Source organism: Monomorium pharaonis, chromosome 11 (genome assembly GCF_013373865.1).
Source record: "Monomorium pharaonis isolate MP-MQ-018 chromosome 11, ASM1337386v2, whole genome shotgun sequence".
Classification (NCBI taxonomy): Eukaryota; Metazoa; Arthropoda; class Insecta; order Hymenoptera; family Formicidae; genus Monomorium; species Monomorium pharaonis.
This window is the reverse complement of record NC_050477.1, coordinates 5,019,922-5,044,853: the sequence shown is the minus strand read 5'-3', so window position 1 is coordinate 5,044,853 and position 24,932 is coordinate 5,019,922. Positions and strand designations below refer to the sequence as shown.

The window sequence follows — 24,932 nt, the reverse complement described above, 5'->3', positions numbered from 1 at the left end:
GTCTGTAATATTAACATAATCGTGGCTACTTCGGATGAATGCCCGAACGAGAGACTAATCGACAAACACGTGAATAATTATTACAACTAAAAACGTACTTTCTTAATTATGAAAAATAATTATGACGAGTAAGTAAGATTCAAAACAATAGGACTGTTCAACGGACAATATAATTAAACACTTCAGTTCTTGTTTAAATAGTAATCATATTTTAATATATAGTCTCTGGCGACATGTACAAAAACGTATAAAAATATTGCGGCATTTTGCACTAATTATAGTTCCGCTCCTCTTAACTGAACTAAGTTACTATCTGTATTTTAAATGAAATACATATAGATATCCAAGGCATTAAGGGTGAAAAGATAAAAAATGAAACATAAGGAAACCTAGAAAGTACAGATAAAAGGAGCAGATTCTGTCTTACTCCGTTACACAAGCAGTATTCCCAATATTTCACATTTACACAAAAATCTTTAATAATGAGAGAACTCAAAATTAGCGTATACATTAAATTTGCAAATCATAAAATTATATCTATACTATCTATATTTTTATAACTATATTATCTATATTTTTATCTGTAATTTCACTACGTTAACTTTCTACATAGTATGTTACCTCCCCCCCCCTTCATCTCCCCCCCCCCCAAATATAATTTCGGAGAATATTTCATTCTTAGCCAATATTAAATGACTAAGAGAATGCGAAACAAAGTCGCACAACCAATTTACTGTACAGAAATATAATAATAGTATTTTGTCGATGTTGTGAATACTGTTATAAATACCTATTATAAATTACTAATATTAGTAGTATTTTATTATACGTATTTATACTAGTATCCGAGAACAATAACACGAAGAGTTTTCTAAATGAGAAAACAAGCACGAAAAACAGTAAGAAGACATCAAATGAGAAGCGTCTAAAAATCGATAGACTAGAGCTGGCGTCTCCTTAACACTACAAAAGCTAGCAGAAGAATTTGTAGCGTGATATGGACACCAGCCGAAGGTAGGTACTGAGGTTATTATTCTTTAAGATTCTATATTTCTCACTGCAATCATATTGCATTGTGAGAGAGGCAAAAATTTATATAATTTATAAAATTACATTAAGAGCTTCGCATAATTGTTTTGTACGTGTTATCCGCCCATTCTGGAATTGTCCAGTCACTTCGACCTCTGCTTTTTTTTAGCCGGTTCCTTGTTAACGCTGTTCTCTTCGCTCTCCACGCTTTTCCTTACGATTCTGGCGGAACGTCGAGTTGGAGTTTGCTGCGGCGTCGGACATTCTGCCAGTTCCGGAGGCCTACAATAATAACATCGACAATGCAATAACGCAATCCAATGCAAACTTTTACAAACAAATCCAGTTAAAAAGAAGAGATCTAATGTAATATAATTGCAGTGAGAAATCTAAAAGAAAAAAATAATTTCAGTACTCACCTTAATCGATCGACTTTCAGTCGCTTCGGTGTCTTCCTTGCAGTATTGTTTTCTGTATTTGTTTCCTCAGACGAAGTTTCCTTCGCGTTATTGTTCTTTGTGAGTGATGTCTCTTCCTTGTTTAATAACGTTTCTTTCGCGTTATTGTTTTTCGTGGGCGCGGTGTTCTCCGCGTTACTATTCCTCGCCGGCGATATTTCTTTCCGATTCAATGCCGTTTCTTTCGCACTGTTGTTCTTCGCGGGTACGGTATTTTCCTTGCGCGAGTTCGTCTGGGTGCGTTGCGATAGGGGCAACCGCGATTTCTGCGAGGCCTGGGATGCGTAGGTCTTGGAGGTGAGCTGCGTGGGTGGCGCGATATCGTTGTTCTCATAATAACGCGCCAGTTGAAGAGTTAAGCTTTTGGAACAGTTAAAAGTTTTGTAGATACCCACTAGAGAATCGGCCAGCTCGAACATGTTTGAGCGCAGCGAGATAACGATGAACTGTGCGTTTTTCGTGCGCTCCTTAATGTAATTGCCGACAATGGAGACGTTCTTGAAGTCAAGTGCCGCATCGATCTCATCCATAAAGTACACCGGTGTGGGTTTGTAATGGTGAAGGGCAAAGATCAGCGCCAGCGAGCTTAGGGTCTTCTCGCCGCCGCTGAGTTTGTCAATGCTCTTCCACGACTTCTTGGGGGGACGCACGCTGAACACGATACCTTCGCTCAGCGGATCCAACGAGTCCACTAACTCCAAGTCCGCGTCGCCGCCCAGCGTGATCATCTGGTACATCTCTTTCAATTTGGTATTGATCAGACTGAAACCGTGCAAAAATTCCTGAATTCTGCGTCGTCGGGCGCTCTCGTAAATTTTACGCATTTTATCGCATGCCGACGTTGTCGCCTCCAGATCAGCGGCGCGACTCATGTACAACGCGTCCTTCTCCTGATAGTCTGCGATAATCTGCATGTTGGGTATCTGATCGGGTAGCCTCTTCTTAACCTTTTGCAAATTCTGTATCACCACGGTCACATCCAACTGGTCAACCTCTTCCTCCATCAGATCTTTAAGCGGTTCCACGGGTTCATGAAGAATTTCACGTAATTTTAAATTTGCTATCTTTTGATTGTATTCAGGAATTATCTGCTTAAGTCCCCTTAACAGCTTCTTACTCTCCTGTAATTTCTGATCCAAATCGATCTTCACCGCCTTTAACTTATCCTCGGAAGTCTGAAGTTTGTTCAACTCATCTTTCAAAGATGATGTAGAATCGTCTCGCTCCGTTAGCGCTTCATTGATTTCCTTTAATTCTTCTAGAATTACTTTAGCATGTTCCTCGAGCTCCGATTTTTCCTTCTGAATGTTCCTCAATCTTTCCTCACAGGTATGCACATCGTTTTCCAACGTTTCTATGTACTTTTCCGTCTTCTTAACGTTTCTCTCGGCAGTTTTGATAGCTACCTGCAGACGGTATATCTCCGCTTTAGCTTTGTCTATCGATTTAGTTAACTGTGCAATTTTCGCCTGCTGATCCCGCACCCGACTACCGGAAATCTCGTCTATCTTTTTATTAATGCGTTCTACCTCCTTCTCTACCGAAGCGGAACTCTCTTCGACTTCATCCAGATGTAATTTTGCCTTCTCCGTCGTTTTTCGCAATTGCTCGACCTTCATTGGATCTGACACCGAGTTAGCAACAGTCGTTTCTTGCGTCTTCAGCTGCGCTCGCAACGATGGTTCCTGCTCGCTTAACGCCTGTACCTCGATACCAAATTTCTGCCTATCGACCTTCATATCTCTCAAGGCAGTCGATAGCACGTGGATCTGCTCTTCCAGCGGCTTCTGTTTCGCTCTCAACTTATTGCACTCTTCAAACACAACATCCAGCTGCGATTGCAACTTTTCAACATCAGCGTTCGATGGTTCGTTCCGCATTACTTTCTGACCCATTCGACCTCGCAGTACCGTGCGCCCACCACCACTCATAGTGCCCGACAGCTCAATCAATTCGCCCTTCAATGTTACCACACGATAACGCATTCTACCATAGGCGATGCGTGTCGCCTGATCCAAATCCTGCGCAACAAGAGTGTCTTGCAGACCATAATAGAATGCCACCAACACCCGTTCATCCTCCACTTTGATTAGATCGAACAGTCGGTGCACATTTTCCGGTGTTTGGATTTTGCTACCAATCTTTGACCGGAATCGTTGCTGTTTTTCCAGAGCTATAAACGTAGCGCGTCCTATGTCATGTTGTCGCAGGTAAGTGATGCATGCCTGTGCGGTGGCTATTGTGTCCACAACGATATCATCTAGTGGACCGCATGCCGTCGATATAGCAACATCATATTTGGCATCAATAGCACCCAAGTCGCCCTATGTAGAAAAAAAATTCGTATGAATTATCAGAATCTATCAATTTTGTCTTAATAATCAATATAACTTTGTTTTATTTTACGCTTCGAAAAGTTTCGTACTAACCAGTCTACCAAATATCCCAGGTATCCGCCCTTCACGTTTCTGTCTCATCAACGAGTCTAGAACGCGGTTGCGCGATTTTGACTGTTGCATTGCAGAACGCTGCTCCTCAAAAGTAATTCGCATTTTTTGCAACTGAGCAGTTTTCTCCCTCTCAAGTGCCTTTGTTTCATTCAATTCGCTCTGGGCTTGGTACAAACTACGCTCTGTTGCCGGAATTTTCGTCTCGAACAATGCCAACTGCTTTTGCCGCTCTTTGAGAGTACTTGCAGTTCTTTCCAGAGACTCTCGGAGATTTTCAAATTTCTCCTTCTCGACTTTCTCAACCGATACGTAAAGTTCTAGCTCGGACTGCGCTATATCGTACGCCGCTTTTGCCTGATCCACATTTTTTCTAAGAGATATTAGCTCTTTCTCCAACTCGGATCGCTCATTCAACAATGGCTCTGTTTTCTTCCGCAGATTCGCCATCAAAGTTGCTAATGAAGCTTCTTCCTTTTCTTTGTTGGTCGCATATGTCTCGATCAGACGCTCGCATTCTTCGATATCTTTTGTATTTTTGTCTGGCACCTTCAGTAGTTCGTCTAACTTGCTTTTCTCCTGTCATCATCACATCACAAATAATTAATTATAATTTGATGTAAACAGAAAAACTTCAATATTTATAATTTATGTAAATTCAATTTCATTTTTTTTTTTACAAAAATCACTTAAAATAATAAAGTGAAAGATATACCGTCTTAGTAGATGCCATATTGGCTTTCCGTCGCTTATTTGTCTCAACTAGTTCAGCGTGCAGCAACTCATCCTGTTTGCGCACTTCGTCAAACCTCGTCGTGACTTCATCCTTTTTCCGCTGCAAATTGTCCCACTTCTTGCTCTTCTCTTTGATAACATTGATTTTTTCTTCTTTCTGTTTGCGAATATTACTCATTTCGTCCGCCAATGCAGCTTGTTCCTTGCTAAGATTATTATTTGTCTCTTCACACACTTTAAGCTCCTTTGCTGCCTCATGTCTGATAAAAATATATTGATTTTCAACAATTATATCTGTGTAAGTTAACCACAAATGTCCCAAATATTCTCATAATTAAAATCAAATAACATAAAATAATTATTTTAACCTACCTTCTGCAGTGATAAAGTTGATGTTGCAACCTAATTATTGCATTCTCCGTCTTTAAGTACTGCACTGCTTCTTGCATAGGCTCCTCCAGGGCCTCCTTTTCCTTTTGTACAACCCTGAGACGATGTAACTTCTCTACCTTACGTTCTGTTAATTCTTCAACTTTATTCGTTAATTTCTCTAAGGGTTCCTTGTAGCGAGATGTGCCTATAATATCTTCCAGAAATTCTAACATTCCAGTATCATTTTCACTTTGGCCTTTGGGTTTCATCAGTGCAATTTGTTCTACTTCACCCTACAGAAATTGATTTTCATATAATTTTTTATTGATCAAATTTAATATAACTAAATAAATAAATAAATATATATATATGGTATATATATAAAATAAATAAAACTTGAATATATATAATATTTTAATAATCAATTTTTATACATATTTTATTATTCAATTAAAAAAAGAACTCTAGAAAAACTTGCAAATTATTGAATATGTTTAAAAAATAATCAATCAATTTGTATAGATTTCATTTATCATCAAGAATTATTTAAAAAGATGAAAACAAAAATGTGACCAAAGTTTCAAGATCAAATAAACACAAATGGGTGAGTTTTTTAATTAATTGATCAATTGCAAGAAATGCAACTGTACACTGTAAAAACTTGATATAAAAAAAGTTTATATAAACATATAACATATTGAAAACAAGAAAATATATGAACTTTTCATCACCTTTCAGAGTTAAATTTAATTAATCTAAAGATAAACATTAATTAGGTCAATAGGAGTTGGGTACTGTAATTAGTGCGGTTTTTCTTCTAATTTATTTCTTTAATATCTTCATAATGTTGTGGTTACTAATTAATTTAATTAATCTTAAATTTATCAATAATAAAGTGTCTTACTTGTAATATCAAGAAACGATTGTGATCCAGATCAACTCCATGAAATCTTAAAAGCTTGGCAATCTCTTTAAATTGTACTTTCCTCTTATTAAGTTCATAATAGGATGAACTGTCTTTGAATGCTGTCCTAGATATGACAAACTCACTGTCCGGAACAACTTCATAGTTTTCACCAGGCTTAAAAAATCAATTTGATTAAAAATTAATATTAACTTGTTACTACAAAATTGTAATTATCACTTATACAATAAACTGCATTATTAAATGTCACTACCTTATCAATAATTCTATGGAAATATACAGAAACGGTGCAACTGTTCACATTTGGATGCTCGCTGGAGTTATGTATCAAGACAGAGATCTTCTTCGATCTTATCTTGCTGGCACGATAGCCAAACACAAACAACATAGAGTCTATCACATTGCTTTTGCCGCTGCCGTTGGGTCCCACTATCGCTGAGAAGCTCTGAAGGAAAGAAACCAATTCGAGAATCATCTTTGCGATGCCTTCACTTAACACTTGCAACGCATTTCAGCCATCATCAAATATTAAATAAGAACAAATAATTGGATTGTTTACCTTTTGAAAGGGGCCGATTACGTGCGTGCCGGCGTAGCTCTTAAAATTTTGGTTGACGATCTTGGTGATCATGAGCCTCGATCCAGTCTCGTCAACCTCATTAAAGTTCTTCAGGGGCGGCGGGATGTATATCTCATCGTCCACCCTCAGACCGCCCTCCTCGTCAGTATCATATCCCGTATCCCGCGCGTCGACATCCTTGTCGACCTCACTAGGCGCGTTCTCTCTCGCCGAGGAGTCGCTGGCCATCCGGACGGCTTTTTCACGCGCAGGTCACTAACAACACAGTAACTCTGGCGCCTTTTGAGGTTAGCTCACCAACAACATCGCCGGTCGGCCCGGTCGATCTATTCTTCGGATCGTCAACGTAGGTTCATTCGGCAGCTCGCGAAACACGTTGTCAAATAAATTATCTTATTCTTTTCACAGCCACAATATGATATCGAAACGCGCGCCCATACTCGCGTCGTGTTCCTACTTTTCCCGCGCGAAATTCGTTGGCAAAATGAAATTTGTTGTCGACGCAAACCTCAACTCCGCGGAGCGCGGAGCGCCGCGCTTAAGTTTTCCTCACGTTTCTCGCTACGTGCGATCACTACGATCGAACCGGGAGAGCGCGACTTGCGAGACGGCGAGAGATCGAGATCACCGTTGCACTTCAGCGTCTCCGACGTCCACCATCGTGTTACGTTGCAAATTCAAAATCCCGCCTAACGGAATTTGTCCGGAATGAAATGGGAAATACGTCGCCGCGCGACGTTTGTTTGCGGAACTCATCCGAAGCGGACGAGTCCCCAGGTCACTTCGTACAATTGTGAACCTTTGAGTAGTTTGAGTTCCTTCAGGTACGCTACTGCGACGCAAAAATCGTCCGGACGACAGACACCAAACGTATCAAAATGGCGGCAAAACGTATTCGTCCGTTTCGTACCACGATTCGCGATACTGGAAATTGAAATCTTCCGTTTCTTTGGTTCGTTCGATCGAAGAAAGAAGGATTTTTGTTTATTTTTCATAAATGAAGAAGGGAACGAGGAAATTAAAGTAAAAAAAAAAGGGAAAAATTTATTCCGAGTGAAGAGGACAACGAAAGAGAGAGAGAGAGAGAGAGAGAAAGAAAGAAAGAGAGAAAAGAGAGAAAGTGCGCATGCGGGATAAGCGTTTCAGCCATGCTATCGAGTTCAGTGGCCTGAAGTGAGTACAATTCGACTCCCATTTTCGTAAGACTCCGTGGCGCAACGGTAGCGCGTCTGACTCCAGATCAGAAGGTTGCGTGTTCAAATCACGTCGGGGTCAAAGATTTTTTTATTTTTTTTTTATTTTTTATATAAGTCTTTTTAGATGCATTATTTTTTATTATTATTGAAAACGTACGCGGACGTTACTTTTTTTAAATATAAAATATTAATATTAAATAAATTTGTTTCTTAAAATGTCTCCTTGTAGTCGCATTCTTCTACAATATTTTACATGTCGAAATGAGACGGGTATATGATTTGACATTGGAGAGAAAGAGAGAAAGAATCCGGAATCAGCTGCGCGAAATACGAGCACGACTTTTTTTTTTTTTTTAGCTTTTCCTTCCTTGTGAGTGGAAGAGCGCCTTCAGCTAACTTGAGCTATATAAAGACTACAAGGAAAAGGACATCTACGAGCACGACTGCACTTGAACAGGTGTATGTCAGTGCACGCGAAAACTGGTGTGTTGCAGACGAATATAAACACGAAGGAAGCAAGGTGAAGAACATCGAGGAGATTGCACATCCAAGGAGAAGCAATTTCTTTAAGTCTGAGTAGAACAAAATTTTTTAATCTTTGTACGTAAGCGAAGAATCAGTGCGTTTTAGATGTTTTGATAACGATAATTAGTCACTGAGCGTTCTAACCTTAAATTTTGTATTGACAGATTGGAGACTTTAAAGAGGAAACATTATTTGCAGTCACTTTAATCGTCATTATAAATCCCGTCTAATTCAGGAAAAGGAATTCGTAGCATGAAAGTGTAAGTTGTCAGGTTCTTTTCATTTGTTGCGAGAATCATTAGGCCTCACTGTCAATTTTTCCAACTTTTCAGCATAAAAGGAAACTGGAACACTCTTTTAAGCAATTATGAGGTTCTGGATATCCTGCAGAACACGAATTCGTACAAGAAAAAGATGACGCCACTCGCGACCATCTCTTATCAAACGATCAAGTATCTGGAGGAGATGCCATGTAAAAAACAGAATCCAGAAAAAATCCACGAGTTTCTGAAAGCAATGGAGTCCTTCAAATTGACTAAGGCTGAAAAGCTTACTCTTCTCAACCTGTGTCCTACCACACAGCTCGAGATACAATTGGTAGGGTTTTTTTTTCTTTTTATTAATATTCTAATCAGTTAGGAAATAGAGTTTTAACGTTTCTTGGGAAATGTTTCAACTGACGATAGTTCTGAAGTAACATTTATACATGCAGATGGTGGAAGAGAGTGAGGAACGGTTAACGGACGAAGAGGTAGAAACCTTGCTTCAGATTGTTGCAAATGTACGGGGGGATGAACAAGACGCAGAACAAGAGACAACCTAATCTTAGACCTTAAAAAATAACTTATTTAAATATATTTTTTTGTATGTACATTTTATTTTATATAATAAACACGACTGGAAATATAGTATATAATTAAATTATTGTGCTTGCATAATAGAATAGACTTATTATCTCTTTTGATCTCCAAGATCATCTATAGAGTCCTCATCAATCTGAAAACAAAGCAAGATTTTCCATTGAGAAATTTTTACGTTTGATGTGTCTTTTTTTTCTCCTCCATGACTTACTTGTGGCCATTTCTCAGGTATCACTTCGAACAGATCATCTTTCACATCTCCCTGTATCACGATCTCGTCATCTCCGGTCACGCTGGACCCGCAGGCAAACTTACTGCCAAAAAATTTCGCTGCTACCTTCAAGTCAATATCTGTAGAGAAAACATTTCCATCAGGATCATTTATTTAGTTAATTCATTTAAGATTTATTCTTTTTTCACACCCTAGCACCAAACTTCTTGCACAATCTTTTCTCTTTTTTTCTTCAATGTAAAAAAGAACAAATAGAAAAAGAACAAATCTTTAAGCGGTTCCTAAATACTCAATGTTGTACAGTACTTGAATACTGCACATTATTGATCGTTTGAAGACTATATTAAGTTTTTTCTTTGAATTTTCTAGTATTATCTCTGATAATTATTGTACATTATTATCAAGTGTCTAAAGACTACATTAAAGTGTCAATTCAATGTGTTACCGAAAGTGCTGAGACCAGTTACAACGGTGACGGATTTCTTCTTTCCTCTAGGTGCTCTGGAGATGGTTACCAACCGTGGTATGTCCTCCTTCTTCTTGGTCTTTAGCATACCCTTGCCACCTCGCTTTTGTCGCTTCTTCTCATCCTCTCCTGTGCTGACCTCAGTGGTGCCATCCTCTGTAGCTGAAGATAGGAACAAAATCCTTCAGTTAAAACCTTGGGTTTAGTTGATTCAATTCTTCATAATTACCTAATTTCATCTTTTCAAATTCGGTAGGCAGATTTCTCTCCAGCCATTGCTTGCATTTGTCATACTCCGGGTAGTATTCACAGTACTGCAAATCAATGATCAGTCAGATTATAATAGGAGTTATACTAATTCTTTTATTATTAATTTTTTTCTTTTATAAATTACACATTATATCATTAAAAGACTAATAACTCAAAATGTTCAGCTTTTTTTCTTTAAGATAGTGTTATGATTTTCAGTTACAAATTAATTTTAATTATCAATTGTAACTTCTATTTTCATGAATTTTTTTTTACGTAGCTGTTAATTCGAAAATCAATCATCTAGGATAATTTTTATATTCCATCAAAAAAATAAAGTTTAGCTAATAATTTTCTTTACTGAAAGTTTCATATTTATATTATTTACTTTTACTTTTTTTTTAGGAAATCCATTAAGCAAATCCATCTACAAACTAATCTCAAAACCCAGTGAATTGTGATACAATCAATAATATCTGATATTTAATTATTACAATAGTGATTTTCAATTCGGACATAAATGTCACCTCAGATGATCGTTTATACGAAGAAAAAACTGGATAACTCTTTACGGGTTAAAAATAACGATTTACCTCGATGGGTAGCGAACAGTTTCCGCAATATTGAACCCGAATAGGATACGTGACATTAGGATCTGGTCCCAGTCGAAACTCCGGCTGTTCCTCAGCTGACATCCTCGCGGCGCCTAACCTTACTCCGCGGTCCTGTCGGATAGCTTTCTCAAATAGAGTCGTTTCAGGAATGTTTCTTCGCGTCGCGCCGATCCCTCCGGAAACGTAACACTATTTCGTTATTTTCAAACGTACAAACACTACCGACAAATACCACGCACCGCGCACGCACCGCTAGGTTAGAAACCGCCAGGGACGTAGAAAACCTAAAGATCGATTTCTAAAGCCTCGTGCTCACGATGCCGGAAATCGCTCCGAAACCCCGAGAGAGAATTCGACCAATCGCATCGGTCGATCGTTCAATTGTAATTCTGTCAATTCTCTTATTAACCATATTTAAAAAATTAGAAGCAATAAATCAAACAACTATTATTAATTGCATAGAAGTTGTACGTTAAAGAAGAATTAAAAACTAAGGCAATATGTAATTAATAATATGAAAATGCTTTATCAGTTCGCGAAAATGTGATTGGACTGCGGTGGGAGAACGGCCAATCGCGAGCCGTGCTGCTGTGGGCCAATCGCGGGCCGCGCTGCAAGCCTTTTACCCCGTTTCGAAACGCACGTGCGAGTCCGCGGGATTCGCGCGCGCCGGATCGGAGTAGTGTGCCGCCCCGTGGAAAAGGTAGTCGGACGTCGTCGTCGCTCTCCGTCCCGGACGAACGATTCAAAAGGGTGTGCGTGCGCGTGACCGTAAATCCTCACAGCGAGAGGAGAGCGAGAGACGGACGGAACGAACGAAACGTGGCAAGGATCTCGTGAGAGAGAGGGAGCGGAGGGGCAACAGAAGGAAGGACTAGGAAAACTGCGGTACACCCTGTCACTGTCGTCGTCGTTCCGTTTTATTTCCTCATCGTGATAGTTCGAGTCGTCGAAATGGCAGTCGGCGCACAGATCGACACGTCCGAGCGGGAAACCAGCGGCGACGCGAAGATACCCCTGCTGAACGGCGGCGAGGTGCACGAGGCCACGAGGGTGGCTACTACCGGTCAGTACTACCGATCAACTAAATTCTCGCGCGCGGCGCTCACGAGAGGGGTTTTAAGGTTAATCCGCGGCGCGCTCCGGCGAGCGTTATGTAATCCTCCGGCGACGAGGACGCGACGCCGGAGCCGCGGGTCTACGGGTCTCGACGAGGACGTCTTGTTAGTCTCGTCGAGACCGTGTCTCGCTTCGTCGTGCGCGAAGCCGGCCTCTGACGAGAAGCGTGGGAGAGAAAGAGAGAGAGAGAATGTATGTGTGTGCGACCGGGAGCGAGACGAAGCGCGCGTTATGTAACCCCGCGAATTGCGCGAATCTCGACGCACGGGGTCATGTGAGCCGCAAGTAGCACGAAGAGGGACGCCGAGGGGGAAGGGGATGGCCTAGCAGAAGACGCGTCGCGGCGCCAACGGACGAATGTCCTCGGTACTCGCCGGTCTGCGAGGTGCTTTTTCACCAGAACCGAATATTAAGTGATTTTTATCTGTATGTTTCTTTTCTCCCCCCTCCCCCTCTCTTTTTTGTCAACTCGTAACCGAGCTACACCGTTCTTTATACCTGTGACGATCGCAGTTAAATTTCTCTCAAAGAAAAGATTCGAACCAGGAACTTCATCGAGGTCTTTTTAGATCACCTCTCTTTCGAAGTACTTGAAGTATTCAAAGTTTTCGAATTTTCTTATTAATATCAACAGATGGAACGGGATTATGACACCAATTTCTTTAGGTTCTACCTTCTATGCGATAAACGATACAATTGAGAAACCGATGTTTGTCTTCTAAACCCTAAACCACTAGCGAAGGACATCCCACAGAGCACGCGAGCGCAAGGAACCCTCGAGCATTTAGGACGGAGGTGCGAATTGTTGGAATTTTCCTGCAACTTCAAGTGATAATTCAGTAACCTCGGTCAATGAATCTGCGATGAGTCCTCCGACAAGCGTCTCGATAGGGAAAACAGAGCTGTATAGTAACTAATTAAAAAGTTAAAAGTTAATAATAAAGTTAAAATGTTAATAACTTTTAACTTAATTTTGAACTTTAAATTATTTAGTTTTCAATTTCAACTAGTTATTTAATTTTGAATTTTAAACGATTTAATTTTTAACTTTAACTAGTTAAAACACATAAACTTTAATTTATTTGTTTCATAAATTATTAAAAATTTATCTATGTAAAAGGAAAGAATTTTAAAAAATACATGACAAACAATTTTTTTGTTATTTCAACAACTTAAGTTACAATTAAGTCAAATATTAATTTATCTGATGATCTACATATATTATGATTGTTTTAAATTACGACTATCTAATTTCATATAAATAATGCTTTTCAAACTTGAATTTTAATTTATAACTTAAGTTAATTTGATTTTAAAATAACTTCTAACTGGGATTTTTATTCATGTAACTAAATTAGTTTCAGAAACCATTAATTTCTATTTAATTTATTAAAAAAAACATTAACCCAATCCTGGGCTTTATGATAACACTGATTATTAATATCGAATTATTACCACTGTCAATATTTCTATCACATAGCGATTTTAATGTTCAAGAATAAGAAAATTTGGATCATAGTCAATTCATCATGAATTTCGTATCAATCTTTCAATTATTAATCACGTATGATCAATGATACTGTTAGTATTTGTTGATCCCTAATAACTGTAAGGTTCTTATAAGGGATATCTGTGATAGCTCATCCATAAATCGCCCCATTAGGACCGGCAACGCGTCACAAACGTGCTGTAATCACGTTTACGTAATACGTCTCCAGCTGTGCTCGACAAAAACATCGATTCCGTATGAACGAGAAGCCTTCACGCGCATCATCAGCATTTATGATAAATTTCGAATTTTAGGTAGGAAACAACATGACGTAACATCAACGTTCAGGATGAGTGACGATGGCACGATAGGATTGTAACAAATCTTTGAAATTAGATGCATATTCATATACATATGATGGATGTATTCGTACATGATTTTTTACATTCTAACGTATTGAGATGATAATATGGTGAAAGATAAATATAAATTGTGTATGATGCAACACCGATGAGTGATGTCAATACATGGTGCAATGTATTCGTGGTTGGAAGGAGGGGAGGACGACGAGTTGGGTATTCAAGACCAAGGATGTAGAATGATTTGCAAGATTTCGGCAATTATATGGCAATTATTGACTATTGTATTATAAGAAAACGAAAAGCGTTTGGATAATCGATTTTGAACTTTAAATAATTTTCTCAATTCCATGTAGTGGAATTGCTCTTTTTGTCAGGTTGACATAAGTGGAAAAATTATAGGGGTGGAAGAGAAATAATATGAAACACATGCTTCTCTCTCAAAGGTCAACGCTGATTGATGGGGAAAAAGACTTATGCACGAAGGATGTGACTCGTCAACGAGGAGACTTTCCCTCTGAAGAGATACGCTTTGCTCTTCTCGGATGTGGAACAGATGAATGGCACGTGTGTGGCTTGAAAGCTTCAATTTTCTAAAATTGTTAGGGAACAATTTCTTTTGGATTAGACAACAAGTATATTTTACAAGTATATATTTTCTGTTAAACTCCAGTTTGTATGGTGTTCGGCTACTTAAGAACTTTTAAGAGTTGCGTTGGAAGAATTCTAGAAAAAATCTAGGAGAAACTTGAGCGAAAGATGCGAAAGTTTTGTGCATAACCGTTCGTGTATATTTGCAGGTTGAGTTAGAAACTAGAAGGGAGGAGAGAGAAAGAGAGAGAGCCTTGTGTTAACGATCCGTCTCTTATGCACGTGTACCACAAGGGAACAATGCTCGTGCGGCGGGATCGCGGAGTGTCGATAGCAGGGGTTATCGGCGCCGACTATTATATTATTGTGCCGGCGAGTTCTACATCAAACAAACATCCTTCGATGATAATCGAATCGAACCAACTGACGCAATTGCAGGAGCGACGCTGCGATGTTCTCGTACTTTCACCTTTGAGCTTGCGTGTTTAAATCGATCCTCCTCACGTGTCTCCGCCGCAACGTGAACTCGCATAACTCTCAGTACAGTAAACCCGTCGCTTGGATTCTATATTTAGCAGTAAATACTATAGCTACCTACAGCTCATCCTTTATCCTTAAGTTTATTCTTTTCAAGTCTTTTCAATTTCTTGACAGTTGACACAGATTTTGCTGTTTGAATAGATACGTCTGCAACATTAGGAGTCTTGAAAATTTCTTTCAAAATTAAAAAAATCTTTTATTATTTAGTTTAAATATTATTTATCTATTTAAGAAATATGTTTTTCTTAATTCATATATTGTAAATTTTTACTTTTTTAATATCTAATAAATTTTTTAATTTTGTTATTAATATAATATAAATCTGTTATAACTTTTATTTTTTAATGACATTTTACATAGTTTTTGTTATTCAAAAATATTTAATAATTTTTGGAACGCTTATACAATAAAATTCAGGGGAAAATTTTTATTTGATTGAAAAACTGTATGAAATTTATAGAATTATATAAAAACGTGATAACTAATTGATCACTAGGATCAACTGATGACGATACCGCATCGTTGCGATTTCGTTATAGGCACCGCGTCGGCAAATTAAATTATGTGGTAGTTTAATGGCGAGAAGAAAAGCTCGGCAGTTTGCTAATATTTGTGGTTATATGATTGTAGGACCGTTTTATGAATGAGATGTTTTAAAGCCATGCGGTTTTCATGTTATACCGCATGAATGAAACTGACAATTACGTTTGTTAACGTGCTCCGCTCGGAAAACACAAGATGCATGAATAATAATCGATGCTGGTGTTCGATAGTTATTAGCAGTAACATTCTAATAATATTACGGCGATGGACATCGTTCTATTTATCAGTTATGCGTGAGTCGTGAATATTGTTATCACTGGTTTACGCCGTGTAAGTGCATCTTTTTAATAGGTTCATTTTATTTCGAAACTCAGTTATCTAACAATAGATAACTATAATAACCAAGTAAAACATACGCGACAGTTTGTGAGTTCTTCGAAAGTCAATATTTTTATTTGATTTGTTCAACTAGAACAAATTTTTTTCTTACTCTTGTTTACAACGCTTCATCTTTAAAGTAAAAATTTATATAAATGGCATCTTTTTTAAGTGTTTGTTAAAAATATCAAGTTTAAATTTGACATGTTTTAACGATATCTTCTTATCATCCGTTATTTCTAAACAGATATCTCGATAATATTCGTAGTAATCGTCATAGTCGTCGCCTGTATACATCTTTCCCACTATTTATCACGTTATTTTGTGATAAAATGTCTTATCTGCATCGCGTTACCTATGTAACAGGAGTACAATGCTTCTACACAGAATATAGCGATGGAACACTACATGATAAACGTGATGATAAGACGGCGAAGTAGACGATAAACGCCACTAAAGGAATATGAGAACGAAAAGTTGTGTACAAAGTATTACAAAATATTTCAAACTTTTTGAAATTTTGTTATCTAATTGCCAAGGATATTTCCATTTCCTACATAAGAAATTTAATAACATTACATTTCTTTACGCACATATTACGTCTCCTTATCATTTTTTTCATTTAATTAAGTTTACCTCGATTCAAGCATCCACCCATAGAAAAAATTATTAAGAAAAATCAAGGATTTTTAATTTAAATTAGAGAATTTGATTTTCATCTTAGTTATTTTTTCTTCGTACTCTGATTTTATATAATCTCCTCGGTACTTGAATTATGGAATAGTTCTCTTATCAGTCGTACAAATTTCTTGCTATCGTTAACGACTCAAGATGAGTGATATTTATGAAACGTGGCTTAAAACGGCGGAAAATTAATTATGATTACCTGTATAAAATTATGCAGTAGTTAGACATTCCAATTTAGGAACTGCCAATTTAGGACATTCCAATTTAGGAAAGATCATAATAAATATGCGTTTTGATTATCGTAGAAAATAGAGTTTGTTATTAGTGAGAATATCTCTTAACTAAAAAGAAAGAATCTATATGTAAATTTATAATTATTAATTTTAATAAAAATTAATATGGTTAATAATTTTTTTAGTTTTAATAATAATAATAATTAAGCAATTAAGAAAGAAAGAGGAGAATGAAATAGGAAATAAAATAAAACACTACGTATAAAACGATTTATATTAGTAGAAATTACAATAGTTTTAATAAGGATTACAATTATTAGATTGTTTTAATAAATAACGTAAAGAGGAATGAAAAGATTAATGAAATTAATGAGAGGAATAAATTAATAATATGTGATATATATATATATATATATATATATATATATATATCAAAAATTAAGAAACAGAATCGACAAAACTAAATATTGTAATAAAAAATAATATAATTATTATCGCTACAAACGATTTAATGGATATCTTCTTAACATAGATCGTTGCTGGCGTTCTAAAGTCAATATTGCAAACACATGCCTCAATATAAATAGTACGCATACTATTTACTTTACTGCTTATTTATAAGCACATCGATGAATGCGAGTGGCGAGAGAGTGCGTCTGAAAGTGCATCGGAAGGTGCGCTTGACAACGTGAAACTACTTGGACTGTGAGATGTATTTATAAACGCGCGCGTCGTGTGTCTCTTTCAGTGTCAGGGCGAGATCAAGTCATTTTATATTCTGTACTAATTCATTCCGTTCAATTTAATTATTTTTGTACTTATCTTTAAGACTGTTTTGTCTAATGTGAATTCATAAAATGAAATATATTAAGTAGAAATGTAGTAACAAATGTCTCTTATTCTGTAAATAAATTAAAAGAAATTGATAAATGTAAAAATTTACATGAATTTGAATTTAGTGTTTTCTATGATTTCCTGTTTTGCTAAAATTCAATAATAATTTAATACATGTAATTAATTTAATAGTACTTTAATAAAATATATAAATTTACAATAACATTATTAAGAAGTTATAACATAATTCGTGGAATTATGCCTTTTATATACGGTGAATTATTTCTAGAAGTGAAAAAGAAGTCAGAAGAAAGTGGAAGCACGAGCACAGCCACAGAGAATGTTGTGGAAAAGGGAGAGGTTGAAGCAACGAAGGAAGGTGAAAAGGAAAAGAATGAAGACAATAAAGATAGTGATAAGAACGAAAAAGAAACTGACAAGGAGAAAAATACCTCGAATGAACAGGAAGTTGTTCTCATTCAGGATCTGGGCTTCACCGTCAAAATTGTCAGCCCTGGTTCTGAACCCTTTGACATACAGGTGTCTAGCATGGAACTCGTTCAGGTAACTGTTTGCTTTTTCCGAATAACAAAATTTTTAGGTGTCCATGTGTACATTGTCTAACGATACATAGTTTAAATTGTTAATTATTACTTAATAAATCGTTTTCATATATCATTACTTTAAACATAATTTTACTTTCAAGCTCTTTTATTTTTAATGGCATTCAGCTATTTTTTGTTAATATTTTTTATTTATTGCTTTGTATCACATCTGTTATATTATGTTTATATTAAAGTTACTGCAAGATTTCTAAAAAGTATTTTGATGAAATTAATAGTTAAATAAATCAATATCTTTGTACGAATTTTACTAACGCGTTTTTCTTTTGCAGGAGATACATCAGTTACTCATGGACCGCGAAGACACGTGTCATCGCACGTGTTTTTCACTGCAGTTGGATGGCAACACGTTAGACAACTTCGCTGAACTGAAGAATATCGAAGGCCTGAAGGACGGCTCGATCATCAAGGTAGTTGAGGAGCCGTATACGATGCGGGAGGCACGCATACACGTGCGACACGTACGCGATCTGCTCAAGTCTGTGGATCCAGCGGATGCTTACAACGGCGTCGAGTGCAGCAGCCTGTCATTTCTCAATGTTGTTACGAATGGCGATATTCTGGAGAAAAAGAAGACCCGAGCGGATTCAGTCGATTGCACGCCACCCGATTACATCATACCCGGTTGTAGTAGGGACAGACCCCTGTTGCCCCTCCAACCGCAGGCAAAGGAACAAAAGTGCCCACCATGCCTCAAAGTTAGTAGTATTATATAGTAGTACATAATAAATTGAATAATTGTTTAATAATTGTTATAAATTAAATATGAAATAAGAAAAAAACTATAAATATACTAACTATTATTAACTTTACTCGAAATAATAAAAAATAATCGCTTTGAAGAAAATAACTCAAAGATCAAACATGCCTGTTTTTAAAAGATTAGAAACTAGATTGTATTTTTTACCAAGAGAGACAAAAGATTTCTTTTCCATTTTTCTAAGGTTCTAACAACGTCAGGATGGAATCCACCGCCTGGCCACCGAAAACTTCACGGTGATTTGATGTACTTACATGTGGTCACGTTGGAGGATAAGCAATATTATCTGACCGCGTGCGCCAGAGGTTTCTTTGTCAATCAGTCAACTAAAGAAGTGTTTAATCCTAAACCAGCTACGCCTAGCCATTTATGTCACAGTTTAATCGAGCTTTTAAATCAGCTTAGTCCGAGCTTTAAACGAGCGTTCGCCTCTATGCAACGACGCAGAACTCAGAGGCATCCTTTTGAGCGAGTAGCCACACCTTATCAACTGTATGCTTGGAGCGCGCCGCAAATTGAGCACACTATTGACGCCATTCGCGCGGAAGATAGTAAGTTTTAGAAAAAATAAAAGAAAGTTCTCTAATATTTAGCAAATAAAAAGTAAATAAAGTTTACTTTTCTTAATTGTGTCACTTGATTTTAATCACTCGACAACTAATTAATAATGCTGTGGGAATTGTCACAGAAAGTTAATTAATTTTTTTTAGCTTTTTCTTCTAAGCTGGGATACGAGGAACATATTCCGGGACAAACTCGCGATTGGAACGAGGAACTGCAAACCACAAGGGAATTACCACGTAAAAATCTTCCTGAAAGATTGCTACGAGAGCGCGCTATCTTTAAGGTATGCTATTTAGTTCAAAGACACTACATATATAACAGTACATTTCTAAACTGTAATAATACTAGTGAAAATAAATGCTATTATTTTAGTAATTTTATTAATAAATTTTTATTTTTTTTTAATTTTTTTAATTTTTAATTATTCTTAAATAATATTTTTATTTTGTTTAGGTCCACAGCGATTTCGTGGCGGCCGCCACTCGTGGAGCAATGGCCGTTATTGACGGCAACGTGATGGCAATTAATCCTGGCGAAGAGGCCAAAATGCAGATGTTTATCTGGAACAACATTTTTTTTTCACTTGGTTTCGATGTACGCGATCATTATAAGGAGTTAGGTGGTGACGCCGCAGCTTTTATTGCGCCTCGTAATGACCTGCAGGGCGTCCGAGTATACGCGGCTGTGGACTTACATGGTCTCTATACTCTCGGCACCGTCGTCATTGATTATAGGTGTGTTTCTTGAATTTCTTATTCTTTTTAACACGTTCTTGGTTAATAATCTTTTCTTTGTAAATATTTTCTTCTAGAGGCTACCGCGTAACCGCGCAATCTATCATACCAGGTATATTGGAACGCGAACAAGAACAATCAGTAGTTTATGGATCAATCGATTTTGGAAAAACAGTTCTCACACATCCTAAATATCTTGAACTGGTAAAATTATCTCTCTATATTGAAAAAAATGCTGTATTATTTAATATAATTTGTTACTTAATATATTTAAAACTCATATATTTAAAACGTTTAGTTAAACAAAGCTGGGCAGCAATTAAAGATCCTTCCGCACAAAGTAATCAATGACGCAGGCGATGAAATCGAACTTTGCAGCAGTGTAGAATGCAAGGGTATCATTGGTAATGACTCGCGACATTATGTGCTTGATCTGTTGAGGACTTTCCCACCCGATGTTAATTTTTTGAAACGTGAGTTGAATCTTATCTAGAATTATGTAAAAAGATTGTTTTATTTATTTGGGAAACATTTTTCACATTCAGTTGAAGGTGTGGAGTTGAGCAAAGAAGCACGAGCCTTAGGTTTTCCAATAGAACACAAACACAGATTGGCCTGTTTGCGGCAAGAGCTCATAGATTCGTTCGTTGAGTCCAGATATGTTCAGTTTATCAAGCATGCGGCTGTTCATCTCCAACAGCTTACGTCAGCTAGAAGGTCTCAAAAAGAAAAAGAGGCAACTGTCAAGGTATACACATAAATAGATATTTTTTTTATATTTCATTTTTGTTGTATTTGTGCTCAAAATGCAAAAAACTTGAGGTAGTATAGATGCAGAAGATAATAAAGACTAATATTGTTAGGAAGATAAGAAGGAAGATAAAAAGGAAGACTCGACTGCCGTTGTAACAGTGGATAGTAACAAGGAAGATTGTGCACAATCTATAATAGAAGCTGATGAAGCTAAAAAAATTGTCGAGAGCATCACTGATTCAATCACTGGCGGTGAGAAACAAGAATGTATGTATTATATTTCTCATTTTTCTCTAAACGCATTGATTATGCGTCTGTATAAAATAATACATATGAAAAATAGTCTTCAAAATTTTATTAATTATTATCAGGATTTGACAAGAATTTATCAGAATTTTATTAAGAATAAAGAAATAATAAATATTGCAAAAAAGAAGAAAGAGTAAAGAGCATGAATTTCAAAGAAATTATTACAAGATCGAAAATTGATTTTGTAACAAATTTTATTTCTGGGCGAGGATAGTGGAGGAGAGCACAAAGGAGATAGTGCGAAGAGCAGCGGCAGCGGTGGGTAGTCTGCGAGATGCCGAATTCGATGTGAGATTCAATCCAGATGTGTTCTCACCCGGCGTCAAGCATCCAGATCCTAATGGCTCTGACCTGAAGAAGCAAAAGCAATTGGTGAAGGATGCCGCGGACTTCTTGCTTACAGTACAGCTGCCGACATTCGTAAGTTTATCGCAAGGTTGTGATTTAATAGTACAGTTTTTTACTTCATTTTTGCGACTGAATTTAAAATATGAATTGGTCTTTACTATTATATACAATTATCGTATTTTTTTAAAATAAATCTTTGTTGCACAGATTCGGGAGTGCCTGGATCACACGGGGGCCGCAATGGATGGCAGTACACTAGTGGAAGCTCTCCATGGTAGAGGCATTAACGTTCGTTATCTCGGTAAATTGGCGGCTATGTTAGCTGCAGTACCGCAGTTGCAATATCTCAATCGCATTGCCGTATCCGAACTAATTCTTCGATCGGCCAAACATATTTTTACTTCTTACATGCAGGTACAATTTTACAATTTAATTGTGTAAAAATCACAATATGTTTAAGAAATGTACACAAGTAAGTTGCAAATATATTATTTTACAGGGTACGGAACTAATGAGTCTATCCGCTGCCGTCAGTCACTTTCTGAATTGCTTACTGTCCTCGGCACAGATTATACATCCACAACAAAATCTAGAAGAGGTATAATCTAAGTTTATAATTCATAATGATTCGTAATAATTAATTAAGTAATTAATGGTAACGATAAAAAATTAAGATTACAAGTTAATAATAAAAACAGTGATAAGTAATAGTTACTAAGATTTCAGTCAATTAAATTTTAATAAATTGCGAATTTGACATGATTTTTTATTTCAGCTTCAAAGCAAAACTGCCAAACGTCGCAATAAACGCAAGGGAAGGAACAATGGACCGCAGCAGTCGGAGGTAGAGTGGGCATCGTTGACGCCTAAATCGCTATGGCAGCAAATTAAGGGTGATTTAAAGGCCTACTACGATTGGGAAACTCCGAGCCCAGAATCTCTCGAAGCCACGATAGAACATTTCCATCTACAAAAAATTTCACTGCTGCGCAGCTTCTGCATCAAGACTGGCATTCAGATACTGTTGCGTGAATACAACTTCGAAAACAAAAATCGAGCGACATTCTTCGAAGAAGATATATTGAACATTTTCCCTGTCGTTAAACATATCAATCCTAGAGTAAGTCCTAATTGAATACAAACGAAACGTTTAATATAGAATAGCTATAAAATTTAAAATTAAAAAATACTTTTTAAAAAATTTAAATTAATATTCGGATATAAAAAGCTTTTAAATCTTTAAAAATGTGAAGAGTAATTTTTATTTAAACTGCAAATTACATTAAAGATAATTTGAAATCTCATCGTTTTTCAGGCTAGTGATGCGTACAATTTTTACACTACTGGTCAAAACAAGATTACACAAGGATACTTAAAGGATGGATATGAGTTGATCAGCGAGGCGTTGAATCTCCTCAATAATGTCTATGGTGCTATGCATCCTGAAATTGCGCAGTGTCTTAGAATGTTGGCAAGATTGAATTACATAATGGGTGATCACGCGGAAGCACTTGCCACTCAGCAGAAGGCAGTTCTCATGTCGGAAAGAGTTAATGGCATCGATCATCCGTACACCATCACAGAATATGTAAATTATATCAAGTTATATCAATTATTTTAAGAAACGTAAGAGAAATCTAAAATAAAGTAATTTTATATATGATACATCTATATATTAGATAAAAATATACAGAAAATAAAAATTAATAATATTCTTTATATAACATAATAATAATGTATTATTTTCTGCTTACAGATACATCTCGCCTTATATTCCTTTGCCAATGGACAAGTATCTGTATCATTAAGATTACTATACAGAGCACGTTATCTTGCATTATTAGTCTGTGGTGAAGATCATCCGGAAGTGGCCTTGCTCGATGTAAGTCTAATCAGATAATACTCAGAAATACTTAGAAATTTCCTGTACGAAGTTATTGTTATATTTATATACACATATAATTTATAAAGAAATATATTTTTAAAGCATCATAAATTTTTTCCAAAAAATTAACTTTTAAATTATAATAATAACGTGATGCTTGATTCTTGCAGAGCAACATTTCGCTGATTTTGCATGCGGTTGGCGAATATGAGCTATCGTTGCGTTTCCTAGAGCACGCATTAGCCTTGAATCTACGTTATCACGGTCCTCATTCGTTGAAGGTTGCGGTATCGTATCATTTAGTGGCACGCACACAGTCATGCATGGGCGACTTCAGAGCAGCGCTGAACAACGAGAAAGAGACTTACGCGATTTATAAGCAGCTACTAGGTGAAGAACACGAGAAAACGAAGGAGAGCAGCGATTGCTTACGTCATCTGACTCAGCAAGCGGTCGTGCTACAAAAGAAGATGAATGAAATCTACACGGGCAAGTCAGGCATAAGCCTACCACCGATTCAGGTGCAACCGCCCAGTATGGGTTCAGTGCTGGATATGCTTAATGTAATCAATGGCATTCTTTTCGTGCAAATTAGCCAGCAAGATATTGATAACTTCAAAGCAGAAATTGAAAAGCGGCAAAAGGAACAGTCGCCGGAGAATGGTGAAACCGTTATAGCAATCACTGAAAAGGACAATAAGGAAATTAAAAAAATAGTAGAGAAAAAAGTTGAAGTCGAGCAAAAGATAACAAAAGACTTGGAAGCCAACAAAACTGGCGCTTTGGAATCGATCGTGGCAACGAAGAGCTGAGTCTTTCGTCCGCCGACGACGAATATTAGTAGTCTTTCCTTTTTTTTTTTTTAAGCCCTAGTCCGGAAAATGACGATTTCGCGCGAGGATCATCGCATACGATATATATATGTATATGTGTGTGTGTGTATATATATATATATATATATATATATATATATATATATATATATATACATACATACATATATATGATATTTGCATGTTTTTTGTTATATTGTTTAAACACAATCAGGATACGAGAAAAAAAGAAACGAGACGTAAGATTGTTATCGTTGATAGTGTGTTTATGAAAATAAAGAAGAAAGGATATCCACCGTGATTGAATTTACATGCAAGACGCACATTTCTGTTAAATCGAATGTATATAAGAACACGGGTGCCATGTCTCGCTTGAAGAGAATAATCTTCAAGAAGATTAAGACATAAAAGAGGTTGTTCTCTCATCGCGAATAAAATCAAAAAGCAATACGATTTCTTTATTCTTGCGTGCGAACGATGCGTTTCTAAGGCTCAAATTGTTTATCCATGCAAAATACCGATGATACAATAATTATATCGATCATTAAATTTGTCAGATTAAGTAACGTTCATCTATATTACAAAGTTCAGACTTAATTATATTTGCGTATTAGACTTGAAATTAATTATCTTCTTTTTCCCTATTACTTTTGGATAAATTC

The 24,932-nt window shown here is 36.7% G+C and overlaps 4 protein-coding genes, 1 long non-coding RNA gene and 1 other non-coding gene across 7 annotated transcripts; 4 read left to right on the top strand and 2 right to left on the bottom strand.

Annotated features, from left to right (window-relative positions):
• Positions 1-189: 189 nt before the first annotated feature.
• On the bottom strand, positions 190-7,706 carry LOC105829124 (structural maintenance of chromosomes protein 4). Its single transcript, XM_012667781.3, has 8 exons — positions 6,526-7,706; positions 6,220-6,411; positions 5,946-6,122; positions 5,042-5,334; positions 4,650-4,929; positions 3,917-4,513; positions 1,449-3,811; positions 190-1,311 (listed from the first exon to the last, which is right to left on the bottom strand). Exons 1-8 carry the CDS (start codon positions 6,772-6,774, stop codon positions 1,173-1,175), a joined length of 4,290 nt encoding a protein of 1,429 aa, XP_012523235.1. The 5' UTR covers positions 6,775-7,706; the 3' UTR covers positions 190-1,172.
• Positions 7,707-7,749: 43 nt separating this feature from the next.
• Positions 7,750-7,821, top strand: Trnaw-cca. The gene has a single exon. It is a non-coding gene; the product is annotated as a tRNA-Trp (tRNA).
• Positions 7,822-7,864: 43 nt separating this feature from the next.
• Positions 7,865-9,197, top strand: LOC105829129 (DNA-directed RNA polymerase III subunit RPC9). 2 transcript variants are annotated; one of them, XM_028191719.2, is made up of 5 exons: positions 7,865-8,012; positions 8,100-8,342; positions 8,432-8,527; positions 8,600-8,864; positions 8,980-9,197. In XM_028191719.2, the coding sequence occupies exons 3-5, from the start codon at positions 8,520-8,522 to the stop codon at positions 9,088-9,090; spliced, it is 384 nt and encodes a 127-aa protein (XP_028047520.1). In that variant the 5' UTR covers positions 7,865-8,012; positions 8,100-8,342; positions 8,432-8,519; the 3' UTR covers positions 9,091-9,197. The 2 variants fall into 2 exon arrangements, with proteins under 2 accessions (XP_028047520.1, XP_012523241.1); XM_012667787.3 differs by having other exon boundaries at positions 7,901-8,342.
• Positions 9,123-10,929, bottom strand: LOC105829128 (density-regulated protein homolog). Its single transcript, XM_012667786.3, has 5 exons — positions 10,668-10,929; positions 10,055-10,139; positions 9,805-9,987; positions 9,339-9,478; positions 9,123-9,263 (listed from the first exon to the last, which is right to left on the bottom strand). The coding sequence occupies exons 1-5, from the start codon at positions 10,767-10,769 to the stop codon at positions 9,219-9,221; spliced, it is 555 nt and encodes a 184-aa protein (XP_012523240.1). The 5' UTR covers positions 10,770-10,929; the 3' UTR covers positions 9,123-9,218.
• Positions 10,930-11,125: 196 nt separating this feature from the next.
• On the top strand, positions 11,126-24,381 carry LOC105829127 (clustered mitochondria protein homolog). The gene is made up of 17 exons (XM_012667785.3): positions 11,126-11,754; positions 17,751-18,025; positions 18,357-18,782; positions 19,029-19,395; positions 19,555-19,691; positions 19,862-20,142; positions 20,220-20,346; positions 20,441-20,615; positions 20,688-20,890; positions 21,006-21,162; positions 21,419-21,624; positions 21,760-21,966; positions 22,052-22,150; positions 22,328-22,672; positions 22,868-23,140; positions 23,309-23,434; positions 23,608-24,381. Exons 1-17 carry the CDS (start codon positions 11,643-11,645, stop codon positions 24,247-24,249), a joined length of 4,158 nt encoding a protein of 1,385 aa, XP_012523239.1. The 5' UTR covers positions 11,126-11,642; the 3' UTR covers positions 24,250-24,381.
• On the top strand, positions 12,902-16,736 carry LOC118647978. The gene is made up of 2 exons (XR_004965122.1): positions 12,902-14,823; positions 15,417-16,736. It is a non-coding gene; the product is annotated as an uncharacterized LOC118647978 (long non-coding RNA).
• Positions 24,382-24,932: the final 551 nt, after the last annotated feature.